The sequence below is a fragment of the Pseudoliparis swirei genome, chromosome 1, assembly GCF_029220125.1.
Source record: "Pseudoliparis swirei isolate HS2019 ecotype Mariana Trench chromosome 1, NWPU_hadal_v1, whole genome shotgun sequence".
In the NCBI taxonomy this organism is placed as follows: Eukaryota; Metazoa; Chordata; class Actinopteri; order Perciformes; family Liparidae; genus Pseudoliparis; species Pseudoliparis swirei.
In genome coordinates this window covers 20,166,155-20,181,154 of record NC_079388.1, presented here as the reverse complement: position 1 = coordinate 20,181,154, position 15,000 = coordinate 20,166,155, and the positions used below count along the sequence as shown (strand labels likewise).

At 45.4% G+C, this 15,000-nt stretch overlaps 2 protein-coding genes across 2 annotated transcripts in view; one reads left to right on the top strand and one right to left on the bottom strand.

Moving 5' to 3' along the window:
* The window catches only part of LOC130198341 (protein FAM131B-like), a 35,100-nt gene extending 23,743 nt beyond the window's left edge, over nucleotides 1–11,357 (top strand). The window contains exons 3-11 of the mRNA XM_056421494.1: nucleotides 2,780–2,815; nucleotides 3,140–3,245; nucleotides 5,904–6,077; nucleotides 7,449–7,712; nucleotides 8,361–8,516; nucleotides 8,605–8,771; nucleotides 8,863–8,997; nucleotides 10,002–10,115; nucleotides 10,186–11,357. Coding sequence (XP_056277469.1) covers nucleotides 2,780–2,815; nucleotides 3,140–3,245; nucleotides 5,904–6,077; nucleotides 7,449–7,712; nucleotides 8,361–8,516; nucleotides 8,605–8,771; nucleotides 8,863–8,997; nucleotides 10,002–10,115; nucleotides 10,186–10,335 — 1,302 coding nt within the window. The 3' untranslated portion in view covers nucleotides 10,336–11,357. The remainder of the gene's footprint in view (nucleotides 1–2,779; nucleotides 2,816–3,139; nucleotides 3,246–5,903; nucleotides 6,078–7,448; nucleotides 7,713–8,360; nucleotides 8,517–8,604; nucleotides 8,772–8,862; nucleotides 8,998–10,001; nucleotides 10,116–10,185) is intronic.
* A 3,276-nt stretch (nucleotides 11,358–14,633) lies between these two features.
* The window catches only part of LOC130198333 (chloride channel protein 1-like), a 26,851-nt gene continuing 26,484 nt past the window's right edge, over nucleotides 14,634–15,000 (bottom strand). The window contains exon 22 of the mRNA XM_056421488.1: nucleotides 14,634–15,000. This exon is cut by the window's right edge and continues 104 nt beyond it. Coding sequence (XP_056277463.1) covers nucleotides 14,721–15,000 — 280 coding nt within the window. The 3' untranslated portion in view covers nucleotides 14,634–14,720.

Sequence of the window (15,000 nt, the reverse complement as noted above, 5' to 3'; positions counted from 1 at the left end):
CACACACACACACACGGTCCAAAGACAGAGATGACGCCACGCTTACCACCTCCTCACATGTTTCCCCATCATGCATCACGCACAGCGTGTGTTTGCATCACTTCCTGTTTACACAGCATTCCTCCGGTTGACCTCTGGTTGACCTCCAGATCAACGGAACAGAAGGACGTCTTGTTGACGTCTGGTTCAGTTTGTTTGGGGCGCAGAATGAATTCCATCCTTCAGCTTCAGCTCGGTCGAGGTTCTCAACGTTCTGACCCCAGATAAAGAAACTCGTTCATCAGAATTCATATTCACTCGTGGTTCTCGTCTCAGAGTCTGAGGCGGCCGCTGATTACATCTCCGTCTTCATGTTTCAGCGCCGCTGGTTCCTGAGTCTTTTGTTTCCTGAGTCTTTTGTTTCCGTCTCCAGCCGCGTTGCCACGACGAGCGTTTGATGAGCATTCTGTGGGGTTTTGTTCCTTTTCGATGACCTCATGGGAATCAACAATACAACATTATCGCTGCACGAGATTGGATTTTATTGTGAAAATCCATCTGTAGAATAATTTGGTGCGATACAAGCACATTCACAATCCCCACAATGCATCGGCGTGACTACATCGGTGTTATGGATGTGTTATTACTGTTGGCTGAATGAAGACATCAGGAAGAAGAGAGCTTTGGTACCAGGTGTATATTTAAATGCTGTTGGCTCATATCTATTACAGGACCTTTAAGAGTTGAACAGTTCAAAACAATAAATCAACAAACACGATAAATGGCCGTGTGAAGTTTGACAGTTACTTTAAAGCGACTTTAAAGTGTTCCAGTCTGGTTAGTGCATGTTATAGTTTAAAAGCCTGTATTTTTAAAAGGCTTTTTTATTCACTTGAGGGCCTGAAATGTGATTTTTATGCGGCGCCCTCCCCACAGATGGAGGCTGTAGACCCATTATTGGGTGTGAGGGACACCAGGAGCACTTTGTGACCGTTGTTTCCCAGCGAATGTTCGTGCCTGAAGATGAGCGACGGCCACAGAAGAAGTGCTCATTGCGGTTCTCTTTCAAATGGCCATGAATGAACCTCCTGAATATGTCTAGCCGCCTCTGCAGCAGCAGCCCTGGGACGTAGCCAAGACGTAACCAAGAAGTAGCCAAGACGTAGCCAAGAAGTAGCCAAGAAGTAGCCAAGAAGTAGTCAAGACGTAGCCAAGAAGTAGTCAAGAAGTAGCCAAGAAGTAGCCAAGAAGTAGTCAAGACGCAGCCAAGACGTAGCCAAGAAGTAGCCAAGAAGTAGTCAAGACGTAGTCAAGAAGTAGCCAAGAAGTAGCCAAGACGTAGCCAAGAAGTAGCCAAGACGTAGCCAAGACGTAGCCATGATGTAGCCAAGAAGTAGTCAAGACGTAGCCAAGAAGTAGCCAAGAAGTAGCCAAGACGTAGCCATGACGTAGCCAAGAAGTAGCCAAGAAGTAGCCAAGAAGTAGCCAAGACGTAGCCATGACGTAGCCATGACGTAGCCAAGAAGTAGCCAAGAAGTAGCCAAGACGTAGCCAAGACGTAGCCAAGAAGTAGCCAAGAAGTAGTCAAGAAGTAGCCAAGAAGTAGCCAAGAAGTAGTCAAGAAGTAGCCAAGAAGTAGCCAAGAAGTAGCCAAGAAGTAGCCAAGAAGTAGTCAAGACGTAGCCAAGAAGTAGCCAAGACGTAGCCAAGAAGTAGCCAAGACGTAGCCATGACGTAGCCAAGAAGTAGTCAAGAAGTAGCCAAGAAGTAGTCAATAAGTAGCCATGACGTAGCCAAGAAGTAGTCAAGAAGTAGCCAAGACGTAGCCAAGAAGTAGCCATGACGTAGCCAAGAAGTAGTCAAGAAGTAGTCAAGAAGTAGCCAAGAAGTAGCCATGACGTAGCCAAGAAAGTAGTCAAGACGTAGTCAAGAAGTAGTCAAGAAGTAGCCAAGAAGTAGCCATGACGTAGCCATGACGTAGCCATGACGTAGCCAAGAAGTAGCCAAGAAGTAGCCAAGACGTAGCCAAGGTGACGTAGCCGTGACGTAGCCGTGACGTAGCCATGACGTAGCCGTAACCAGCTTAAAGCTCCAGTGGAGGAACGATGTGACAAAAGAACTCGTGTTAATAAATTGGAAAAATAAAACAATTCCCTTTGACAGCGATGACTTATATTAATTCTCTTGAGCGAACGCAGATTCCAAAATGTTCCCCGTTCCTTTGTGTCTGATACAGAGATGAAGATACACACGTCTCTGTGTGTGTGTGTGTGAGGACACACAATAAATGGTGTCCAGGTTTTGGCCACCCATCAGATTGGCCGTTGCCCCTGGCAACAGGGTTGCCGCCGAGTGGTATCCATTGGTTACCTAAACATTCTGGGCTCTCGACGCACAAAGAGCCAGAAATACACAAGTACACACAAGTACACACAAGTACACACAAGTACACCAGTTGTGTCTTTCTTGCTGCACTTTGTCCAATAAATTTAAACCACAAAAGAAATCCCCACTATATTTGTATTGCCAAAATAATAAAAATGCAATTGCAAATGTGATCCGGTGGTAAGAAACACTTTGATGTTTACGAGACGTCAGAGAAAAAGACAAAAGAACACGTCATAAATATTTAGACTTTTTTTTCAAGTTCGAAACAGAGTTAAAAAAAAGTTTTTATGACATTTAAAACTCAACAAACAACCGAAACTAGGAAACCGCCGAGACCCGGAAGAACTATACTGAACACGTGTGTCTCTATTTGAAATCTCCTCCCTTTGCTCCCCCCCCCCCCCCCCCTCAGTATGACCGTACCGAGTCTTCCTTGGAAGGAGTCAATGTAAGTGTCCTTGTTTAAACCTCCATCACTAGCAATGACAATACATTTAATCCAATCCAATATTTATATATATTATTATATATATAAATATCAATATAAATATATATATATTTATATATATAGAAATAAATATACATTTATATATATATATATCAATGATTCTCAAGCAATGATCCCTGTAAGACATTAATAAGGCGTTGGGATAATTAACCTCCTTTCTTATTCCCTCTCTTCTCTTCTTCAATCTGCTCTCTTCACCTCCATTTATGTTATTCTTCTTTATCTGCACTATTGTTATCCTCCTCCCTCCTCCTCCCCCTCTAGTCGTCCATGGAGGACACCACCTCCATCCTGCCCCGCCTCAAGAGGAAGCCCCCCCAGGCCTACGGGATCGGAGCCCTGGCTAAGTCCTCTCTGACAGGTGTGTCAGGTGTGTGTCTGTGCTGCTGTCCCAGGTACCCTGACCCCATGTTGCCTCCACCAGCTCCAGAGACGAGGGTGGAGTTGTTGTTGTTGTTGTTGTGTAAAGGATCACTCTTTGTTTTCTTCTCGCTCAGACGGTTCTGATTGGTTTAATCGACAGTAAACGGGTCAACTGAGAAGTGTTGATCGTGTTAAAGTCCGTGGGGCCGGAGCATTCGTTCCCCTTTGCAGAACGGAGGAAAAGAAATCAATAAATCAATAAAGGAGGAAAACAGAGTTTTAATTGTGGTCTTTCCAATATTACTTCATAGTATTAAAACGTGTTTTTCCCTCAAATGAACCTAAAGAATAATCTATTACACAATAAAAGCACAACCCTGTGTCCTAAACATTCCTGGGTTACAGTCAGTTTTAAAGACGAGGTCGAACTAAAATCAAAATGACTTCCTTTTCAAAAGACGGTTCTGGTTTAAAATCAGCCGGTTTGTTTTTGGAGTTTGATCCTCGGCGAGTTGACTCTGTGACGCGGACAGCGGCCTCCTGGGTGAAAGTCCCGTGTTAGATTGAGTTTCGTTGTACGGGAACTTACTTTAGGACTCCAGGCATGAAGGAAACAGACAACCTGGTGTTATTAACAGACGAATATATATATATTCATCATCTGGGTTAGTTTCTGTCCAACAAGCTTATTTTCATTAAATAGATGATTTTACAACATCGTCTCTAAGATGAGGTTATCGATTCTATTCACTATTTAAGGTTGCTAGTGAGCTCAAACTGTGACTGGTCAGGATTTAGTGTGTTTTTTAGGGTATTTTATCCCTTTATTAGAGATTAGAGAGAATAAAACCAGCTGGAACAAAAACAAGACTCCATTCTGCCTCCGTTTCATTGGGTTCTCCCAAAAAAATCATCTGACACATAAAAAACAAAAGAAAACAGGAATGATCTCGTCACCGTCGGCGTATTTTGTAACGACAACTTCACCCTCAAGCAGCCGCAGCAGGAGGCGGAGCTTGGAACCAACATGGCCGCCCCTCCCCCCATCACGTCTCACCGTCGCTCCCATCGACATCAACACGTCAATGACCTTTGAGCCATTGATGGAAATCCAATCAGAATCTTTGACCTCAAAGACACTAAAGTAAGGGACTCGCTTTAATGATCTGGACAAGTGGTGCATCTGTACCGTGTACACATAATCAGTGTGTGTGTTGTTCTCCATCTAAAGCAGGAGCTGTGCAGTTTCTTTAATATAATAGAAACTAAAAAGCATTGAAACTATCTGTTGCTTTCATAAACAAGTTCTTGACGGTGACAGGTACGGCTCTTATTTAAATCTCAATTCTACGACTGAGCGGTCAGGATGAGGTCAGCCTGTGTGGATGTGTCATCTTCTGGCCGAGGTCCAGAAGTGTTTGTCCCTACAGTATCTGTGCTTCTTATCCAGCAGTGTCAGTGTGTTCCATGAGTATGAGCTGTTCTCTCTGGTCAGAGCCCGACTGCCATAGGAGGACACAAGGTTTGGTGCTTCGGGGCCTTAATGCAAAGCGAGGGACATGGGGGACTATGTATGTATTTTATATTCTTAACAAGGTGGAGGGGGGGGGAGTTATCTGTGCTCTGTCGTGTTCATAAGTGTAGCGCCTGAAGTCTGTCTGTGTTTGTTGTGTTGTGTGTGTCTGGTGCACTTTAAACACATTATATTTAGTATAGCCGAGCCCCCCCCCCTCACTCCATTCCCATCTCCATCCCCAATCAGCCTCCGCAGGGAGAGTGTGTGATTTTAAAACGAGATCGGCTCTTTGTCTCCGGGGAGAAACTGTTTCTGTTTCTATTCATAACTCGACATGTGACTTCCAAGAAGCCGTCTGTGTTTGGTTTGGTGTCTGCGGCCTCTGTCAGCGCTGGAGTCCCCGGTTTGAATCCTGTATTTGCCTCTTCATCGGGCCACAGGTTTGACTTTCCTCTCCCAGGCTCCTTAACACATTTATTAATTACAGAAACTCTAATGAAGCTCATTTATTCTGTTTACTGAGAGTCGAGTAATGACAATTACCAACGTGGATTCTTCAACAAACTCTAACGAGCGCACGGGAAACCCCAATGCGTCACCGCGGTGGAGCTCCGCTCACCTGACCTCTGACCTGCAGCACCGTACAGCCGACTGCTCCGGCAATTAATCTGATTATTGGAGACTTTCCTCAGTCGTATAGTTACAGGAATGTTTGACACTCAATTAAAGCCCGGCGAGGTCGATGTGCTGAACTCCAGAAGACGTCTCTGTGGTCTTGTAATTATAGTTATGAAATAGATGTGTTGAGTTTCCACAGAGGTTGTCGTGTGGATTTCCTCCACTGACGGAGGTTTAAAGGACGGAGGCGGGTTTGTTTTTACAATCTTTGTTGACTACGAAACGTATTTTTAAAATACTGTTCGTTCAAAACCAGCAACGAAGTCACATGCGTCACCCCACTGGCATGATGTATCATGGCCACTTGTAATGAACAGCTTCCCTTTCACAACATCTCACAGTTCATCATTATCATCCTACACCCCCCCCCCCCCCCCCCCCCCAGAGCCTCGGTTGGAGGCGTCATCAACCAAAGCGGCCAGAAGTAGTTATGACAATGTCTGTGTGTGTGTGTGTGTGTGTGTGTGGTAGGCGTGTCTCGCTCCATGAAGGACAAGGTGACCAAGCCCACCGCCATGGCCCAGGGCCGCGTGGCCCATATGATCGAGTGGCAGAGCTGGGGCAAACCAACCGCGGGGCCGACGGGGAGCGCGGGTCAAAACAACCTGCTGAGGGAGAAGGAGCGCCGGCTGGAGAACGACACAGGCACAAGAGCGAAACCAAGATGTAGCCAGGAAGTAGGAAACCAAGATGTAGCCAGGAAGTAGTCAAGAAGTAACTAAGAAGTAGCCAAGAAGTAGCCAAGACGTAGTCAAGAAGTAGCCAAGACGTAGCCAAGAAGTAGCCAAGACGTAGCCAAGACGTAGTCAAGACCAAGAAGTAGTCAATAAGTAACCAAGAAGTAGTCAATAAGTAACCAAGAAGTAGTCAATAAGTAGCCAAGAAGTAGTCAATAAGTAACCAAGAAGTAGTCAATAAGTAGTCAAGAAGTAGTCAATAAGTAGTCAAGAAGTAGTCAATAAGTAACCAAGAAGTAGCCAAGACGTAGTCAAGAAGTCGTCAAGAAGTAGTCAAGAAGTAGTCAATAAGTAACCAAGAAGTAGCCAAGAAGTAGTCAAGAAGTAGTCAATAAGTAACCAAGAAGTAGTCAAGAAGTAGTCAATAAGTAACCAAGAAGTAGTCAAGAAGTAGTCAAGAAGTAGTCAAGAAGTAGTCAAGACGTAGTCAAGAAGTAGTCAATAAGTAACCAAGAAGTAGTCAAGAAGTAGTCAAGAAGTCGTCAGTAAGTAACCAAGAAGTAGTCAATAAGTAACCAAGAAGTAGTCAAGAAGTAGTCAATAAGTAACCAAGAAGTAGTCAAGAAGTAGTAGCAAAGTCAAGTCGAGTCCAAGTAACCAAGAAGTAGCCAAGACGTAGTCAAGAAGTAACCAAGAAGTAGTCAAGAAGTAGTCAAGAAGTAGTCAATAAGTAACCAAGAAGTAGTCAAGAAGTAGTCAAGAAGTAACCAAGAAGTAGTCAATAAGTAACCAAGAAGTAGTCAAGAAGTCGTCAGTAAGTAACCAAGAAGTAGTCAATAAGTAACCAAGAAGTAGCCAAGAAGTAGTCAAGAAGTAGTCAATAAGTAACCAAGAAGTAGCCAAGAAGTAACCAAGAAGTAGTCAAGAAGTAGTCAAGAAGTAGTCAAGAAGTAGTCAATAAGTAACCAAGAAGTAGTCAAGAAGTAGTCAATAAGTAACCAAGAAGTAGTCAAGAAGTAGCCAAGAAGTAGTCAAGAAGTAGTCAAGAAGTAGTCAATAAGTAACCAAGAAGTAGTCAAGAAGTAACCAAGAAGTAGTCAAGAAGTCGTCAGTAAGTAGTCAATAAGTAACCAAGAAGTAGTCAATAAGTAACCAAGAAGTAGTCAAGACGTAGTTAAGAAGTAGTTAAGAAGTAGTCAAGAAGTCGTCAGTAAGTAGTCAATAAGTAGCTAGCATCTAGTTAATTGAATAGTGATACATATAAAATGCCCCGCGACCCGACCCGGGATAAGCGGTTGGTTGAAAATGGATGGATGGACATAAAATGTCCTTCCATTTACTTGGACTAAACCACTTTGCTGGGATTTGATCTTTTTGAGTCTCGAGTTGGGTCTCTCTCTCTCTCTCCCTCTCTCTCTCTCTCTCCCCCGCGGTTGTTCTCGCTCGCCCTCGCCAGGCATCATGCAGCAGTTCGCCATCTCCGAGGCGACTCTGTTCGGCTGGACCTCGATGGACGGGGAGAGCTCCATGGGGGGGGGCGGCTCCAACCAGGGCAGCGTGGCCCACCTGAGTGAGGTCAACCAGGAGAGCATCGCCAGCAGAGGTAGCCTCTCTCTCTCTCTCTCTCTGAAGGTCTTTTGGAGGTCGGCCTCACAGCTGCACGTCGCTCCTGAAACACGCCGACGGAGTGAGAATCATATTGAAAGAAATCCCCCAAAAAGAGAGATTTGCTTCCTCACTTCAGTGAATGAAACAAACTCGTTTCCTAAGTCAGGTGATCAGATCTGTTCAGTTCAGCTATAGGATGATACGAATGGAGAGGAAGGAGGGAGGGAGGGAAGGAAGGGAGGACATAAAGAAGGAGGAAAGGAGGGAGGGAAGGGAGGAAATAAAGGAGGGAAGGAGGAAAGGGAGAAAGGAAAGAAAGGAAAGGGGGAAGGAAGGGAGGAATGAGGGAAGGAATGATGGAAGGAGGGAATGAAGGATGGAAGGAAGGAGGGAAAGAAGAAAGGAAGGAGGGAAAGAGGGATATACGGAAGGAAGGAAGGAAGGAAGGAAGAAAAGCAGGAAGCAAGATTAGGAAAACCTCGTCTGACCTCCTGGGATCAAAACAAGAACAAACAATTCTGTCTTTCATAAGAAGAAATACATTCAAAGACTTCTTAGCAGGTTTGAGCCTCGCTAGCGCCACCATGTGGCTCATCAGCATGTTTCTGATTGCTCCTCCTCCTCCTCCTCCTCCTCCGTACAGACCAGGTGCTCCACCACTCCTCGGCGGACGTCTGGCCTCACACCTACGTCTCCCAGGGCCTCTACTGCCTGTCGGCCTCCGACGCCTGGGAGCCAATCAGCAGCCAGCCCTCGGGCATGGCGTCCCCCGCCGCCGGCTCCTCCATCATGTCCAGCGGTGAAGACCCCGAGCCTCCTCCCTCTAACCGCGAGGTGTGGGGGCGGGGCTAACGGCGCTAAGGTGTGTCTTTGTGCTCGCCCACCAGGTGGCAGCGGAGCGGCGGGGACGCCCGGCGAGGGCTTCGAGGGCACGGTGGGCGGATACCTGCAGCAGCAGCACCACGCCCACCTGGCCCTGCAGCAGCAGAGCCAGCTCCATCAGCTGCAGCACCTCCACCAGTACCAGCAGCTGCTGCAGTACCAGCAGCTACAGGTAGGCGGCAGCCGGGGATCGACTCTGAATCCATGTGACTGGAAGACGAGCAAGGCACACATCTGTCCTTCAAGTCCCGCCTCCTCTACAGCCGGCGGACCCCAAGCCACACAGCGCCTCCCATTCCCTCCAGGCCACGCCCAACAGCACCATCCACAGCCTCGGACCCCCCACCCACCCTCGGCTGGCCGACCTGTGGGGAGCCGCGCAGGTGGAGCCGCACCACGTAGGTCAAGAGGGAGGAGCCTGTCGTCTGACTAAAGACAAGAGGGAGGAGCCTGTAGTCTGAATGAAGACAAGAGGGAGGAGCCTGTAGTCTGTGACTGTAGACAAGAGGGAGGAGCCTGTAGTCTGAATGAAGACACGAGGGAGGAGCCTGTAGTCTGTGACCGAAGACAAGAGGGAGGAGCCTGTAGTCTGTGACTGTAGACAAGAGGGAGGAGCCTGTAGTCTGTGACTGTAGACAAGAGGGAGGAGCCTGTAGTCTGTGACCGAAGACAAGAGGGAGGAGCCTGTAGTCTGAATGAAGACAAGAGGGAGGAGCTTGTAGTCTGAATGAAGACAAGAGGGAGGAGCCTGTAGTCTGTGACTGTAGACAAGAGGGAGGAGCCTGCAGTCTGAATGAAGACAAGAGGGAGGAGCCTGTAGTCTGTGATTGAAGACAAGAGGGAGGAGCATGTAGTCTGAATGAAGACAAGAGGGAGGAGCCTGTAGTCTGAATGAAGACAAGAGGGAGGAGCATGTAGTCTGAATGAAGACAAGAGGGAGGAGCCTGTAGTCTGAATGAAGACACAAGGGAGGAGCCTGTAGTCTGAATGAAGACAAGAGGGAGGAGCCTGTAGTCTGAATGACGACAAGAGGGAGGAGCATGTCATCTGAATGAAGACAAGAGGGAGGAGCCTGTAGTCTGAATGAAGACAAGAGGGAGGAGCATGTCATCTGAATGAAGACAAGAGGGAGGAGCCTGTAGTCTGAATGAAGACAAGAGGGAGGAGCCTGTAGTCTGAATGAAGACACAAGGGAGGAGCCTGTAGTCTGAATGAAGACAAGAGGGAGGAGCCTGTAGTCTGAATGAAGACACAAGGGAGGAGCCTGTAGTCTGAATGAAGACAAGAGGGAGGAGCCTGTAGTCTGAATTGAGACAAGAGGGAGGAGCCTGTAGTCTGAATGAAGACAAGAGGGAGGAGCCTGTAGTCTGTCTCTTCTCCCTACATTAAAATCTGGTTGCAGGTGGAGGTCGTCGGGCAGCCGGCTGACGCGGTGGATTCGGTCGGAGAGGAGGCGGGACTCAAGTCCGACAGCGTCCCCGAGTGGCACGACGACGAGGAGGAGGAGCCTACGAAGGTAAGTCCTGTCACCTAGAAACCTGCCGAGTCAACGAGGTCACGTTAAAGACTCTTCGATGTCTCTACAGGTGGACGAGGTGACCTTGACTTTGACCTCGGAGACGTGCTCTTTGACCCCGCCCCCACCGAGGGAGGAGGCGCCCTCGAGCTCGGGACCGCCGGCGCCGAGGAAACCCTTCGAGGTCACGCCCTGCGTCGTCCAATCGCTGGAGGAGTAGGACGAAAAGGGGCGGAGCTCTGCTGTTCGTCATCAACACGGGAAATAAAGACTCAAATATTCAAATCAAGCTCCATCAACTGTCAACTTTGAGTCGGAGGAAATTACTTTTCAAAAAAGACGAAAAACCAGGGATGTACAAAAAAAACTAAATGTCGAGAAGCCCCGCCCCCGGAGGGAAATAAGGAAAAACAAACAAAGGAAAGAAGGATATAGGACGGACAAGAGGAGGAAGGAAGGGAACTTGTACAACAAACATGGAGGCTTCGAGGTCAAAGGTCATAAACGTTACCCGGCCACTGATTGGCTGAGCACTTTGATCAGAGCCACTCCTGAATGAAGAGCGTTGTGACCCCTGCTGGTGTAACACACTATACACACGCACCATATAGCAAACAGCATTTTATAATTAAATACAAATTTAAAAAAAATGTATTTGTATGAAAGTAAGACCGTGTGTATGAATGTTGCTTTGTTCGTGTGTAAAATATATATATATATATTCTGGGAACCAGATTCTTCATGTCTGGGAACATGAACAGACGACCTCGCGCTGTGCTGGTGGGGGGTTCAGGGACTATATTATTTATATAAATAAATATATGTAAATAAATAAAAATATATGAATAAATATATGTATATATATAAATAATTAAATATATATTTATGTCTCCACACAAGTATTAGTCCCACCTCCTGTCATTTCTCAAGTGTGTGCGTCCTTGATTCCTTTCCTCCCTTTAGTCCCCTACCAGCTAAAAAGACTCTTTACACACATATTCACGTCTTCATATTTAAATGAGCACACGTGGCTCATTAGAATGCAGCATGATGTCATCAGAGCTTGTTGGTTAAGTTTAGGCTTTGGAGGATTTATGTGCGTCTTAGGGCACAAAGTACAGGAGGCACGAAGTTTTAGTGACACCTGACTGTAGAACTGAGTCAAAAATGAAATGTCTCTTTTGTAATGAAAAGTTAAAAGATTTAAAATTGTCTTTCGCAATTTGTAAAGACACACATTTATATTTCTGTCCTACCTTTGAGTTCTTGTTCCAGGGGGCATGCTTCCTTTCCTATGTCCTAGTCCCTCATGTGCTTCCTTTCCTCTGTCCTAGTCCCTCATGTGCTTACTTTCCTCTGTCATAGACCCTCATGTGCTTCCTTTCCTCTGTCCTAGTCCCTCATGTGCTTCCTTTCCTCTGTCATAGACCCTCATGTGCTTCCTTTCCTCTGTCCTAGTCCCTCATGTGCTTCCTTTCCTGTGTCATAGTCCCTCATGTGCTTCCTTGCTTCTGTCCTAGTCCCACATGTGCTTCCTTTCCTCTGTCCTAATCCCTCATGTGCTTCCTTTCCTCTGTCCTAGTCCCACATGTACTTCCTTTCCTCTGTCCTAATCCCTCATGTGCTTCCTTTCCTCTGTCCTAGTCCCTCATGTGCTTACTTTCCTCTGTCCTAGTCCTCCATGTTTTTCCTTTCTGTTCTTGTCCCACATGTGCTTCCTTGCCTCTGTCCTGGTCCCTCACGTGCTTCCTTTCCTCTGTCCTGGTCCCTCACGTGCTTCCTTTCCTCTGTCCTGGTCCTCACGTGCTTCCTTTCCTCTGTCCTGGTCCCTCACGTGCTTCCTTTCCTCTGTCCTGGTCCTCACGTGCTTCCTTTCCTCTGTCCTAGTCTAACACACCTGACCTGGATAAATAAAACGGTCAAATCATTTCACTTAATAAAACTTTATTTTAAAGTCATAAACAAGTTGCGATGAGGTTTGAAGACTAAAGGTGAATAAATAGAGACACAGTAGACGCTGCAGACGGTTCTGAGCCTCTGAAGTTCACATTTAAATCACAGATAAAGAGACTTTTGGTAAATCTGAAGAACCTGAGAGACTCAAGGAGAAAAGGAGGAAGAAATAGAAATAAAAAGAGGGATATATATATATTTATAGAAAAAATAAAGAGGGATATATATAAAAAATAAAGAGGATATATATATGTATATAAATATATACACACATATATATATCCCTCTTTTTATTTATAGAAAAGGAGGAAGAAATAGAAATAAAAAGAGGGATATATATATGTATATATATATATACACATATATATGTATGTATATCCCTTTTTATATTTATAGAAAAGGAGGAAGAAATAGAAATAAAAAGAGGGATATATATGTATACAGTATATACATATATGTATCTAAATATATATATACATATATATATCCCTCTTTTTATTTATAGAAAAGGAGGAAGAAATAGAAATAAAAAGAGGGATATATATATATATATATACACATGTATATATATATATAATATAATCCATCCTGTTAATCTGAGTAACATTTTGACCATTTTAAAATGGAATCAGCAGCAGAGAGAAAAGTCTCACATGAGCAGCTTTAATAGTCAAATAGTTTCCCAATGAGGCCAATTAATGCATTAAAGCAGGGGTCCCCAACCCGGGTTCTTTGAGAGGCCAGTTGCCAACCTGGTCCAGACATTTGAAGCTCAGACACTGGTGGATCTGGCCTCACTGATTCCGATTTTTTTTATTCACTTTTTCCGCGCCCGGTTCGACTAAGCCGCGGGACCGGACCGGGTCATGAAAAAAGTGAATAAAAAGTTGTAATTTAAAAAAATCAGTCGAAAAATATATTATTTTGAAAAGGAGCGGATCCACCGTGTTCGAGCCGCTCAGAGTCTTAGTTCGGGTTTATCGCTGCAGGCAGTCTCAGCAGAGAACCCTCTGCTGGCGGCACATTTCAGTGACAAAGAATCTTAAAACAGATTCAACCTGCTCAATGAATTCTGTCACTTCAGGGAAATGACAACTGGTTTCAAGTTGGCCGATAAAGTCGCTGCTGTGTGGGCGAGTGAACAGCGGAACATTCTACATGTTTCAGACGTTGACCGGGTGGAAGAGGCTTTTAAAAGAGTTTGAGCGGTACTCCAACCACAAAAGACCCGACTGCAAAAGAATAGACGTGCAACCCATTTGTAAACAAACCCACCCGGTGAATCGAGCCCGTCCGAGCTAGAAGAACATGTGTCGAGATGCAAATGACGGTGGCCTTATGACATTTCACACAACAACTCTGCGGTGTTCTAATGACAGCGACCAGAACTCGGTCAGGAGCAGCGGACCAAACACACGTCTGTGTCGCCGTCTCCATCAGCGGCTCGTTGCAGGTCAACAAGCGCACGGCTCACACTCATTCGGCGTAATGATGAGTTGTAGTTTTGGCACTTTATGCCCAGATAATTGTATGACGTCATATTTATTACGTCATTTATATTGCCGGTCCGTGAAAATAATTTCTGACACGGAACCGGTCCGTGGCTCAAAAAAGGTTGGGGACCGCTGCGTTAAAGGACTAATTAATGCATGAATTGGCCCTTTCATGCCTTTTCCTCTTGAAGACATTATAATGAAACATGTGACAGAGTCAGGGCCGAAGGATCCTGATGAACGAGAGACTCCATGAGTTACTTTGAACCGGTTGTCTTCAGGTTGGTTTGGATGCTTTGACTTCAGAAAAGAAAACATAGTCGTTTCACATGTCCTGACTCACACTCATATGAAGCTATTACTGGTGAGGTCACGGTGACCTTTGACCCCTAAACGCCTCAATCAGGTCATCCTGGAGTTAAAGCGTTCCTGAGAAACAACGAGACGAAGACGAGCATCTAAAAACACAGAGATTATTAAAGATGGAGAAAGGAAGAGAGAAAGAAAGAGAGAGAAAGAGAGAGAAAGAAAGAGAGAAAGAAAGAGAAAGAGAGAGAGAAAGAAGAGAAAGAGATAAATAAAGAGATTATTTTGTTGTGAGTGCTGTATTGGTTTGTGTAGATATAAATGTGTACGGATGGGTGAAGGTAAACTGTGTAGAGACTGTGTAGATGTATAAATGAAAGGAAACAGAGCCATACAAGGGGAGGGGTGGGATGGGGAGAAAGTTTTGTGTAATGTTTTTGTTTTGTTTTGTCTTGTTTTGTTGTTGTTGTTTTTTTCTCCTTGCTTTCATCTTATGTTAAAAAAAACAAAAAAAACATCATCCTTGTGTGGTGATTTCCATAAGGTTATACATTTGTATATTTTCTTTTGTAAAATAATATTTTCAGCATAACAAACTGTAAATACTATTTCACTACAAATATTCTGTAAAACAACATTTTTGTTAATAAAAATAAATCTTAAAAAAAAAAAAAAGAGAAAGAAGAGAAAGAAAGTGAAAAAGAAGAGAAAGAAAAAGAAGAAAGAGAGAAAGAAAGATCTGTGAGACGAGCAGACGGCTTTTTTTCAGAAAGGGGCGTGGCGTTGGGCCTAAAGGTCACTAGAGGTCAGAGCAACACATGAAGAGCAGAAGGAGAAACTCAGCTTCATAAAACTACACCATCGGCTCATCGTCACTGTCTTCATCCTGGAGGAGTCTCTGGGTGGAGGGGGGGCTGGAGGAGGGAGGAGGAGGAGGGAGGTGACTCTCCTCCTCCTCCTCCTCCGGGGTCACGCCCTCGATCCTCACCTCCGTTTCATTCTCCTGTAGATGGAGTTGGGGAGAGGGAGGTGGAGGCTGGGGAGGGGTTGGAGCTGAGGGAGGGCAGGCGGAGGTGGAGGAGGGAGAGGAGGGGGAGGAGGGAGAGGAGGGAGGAGCAGCGGTAGAGGAAGGT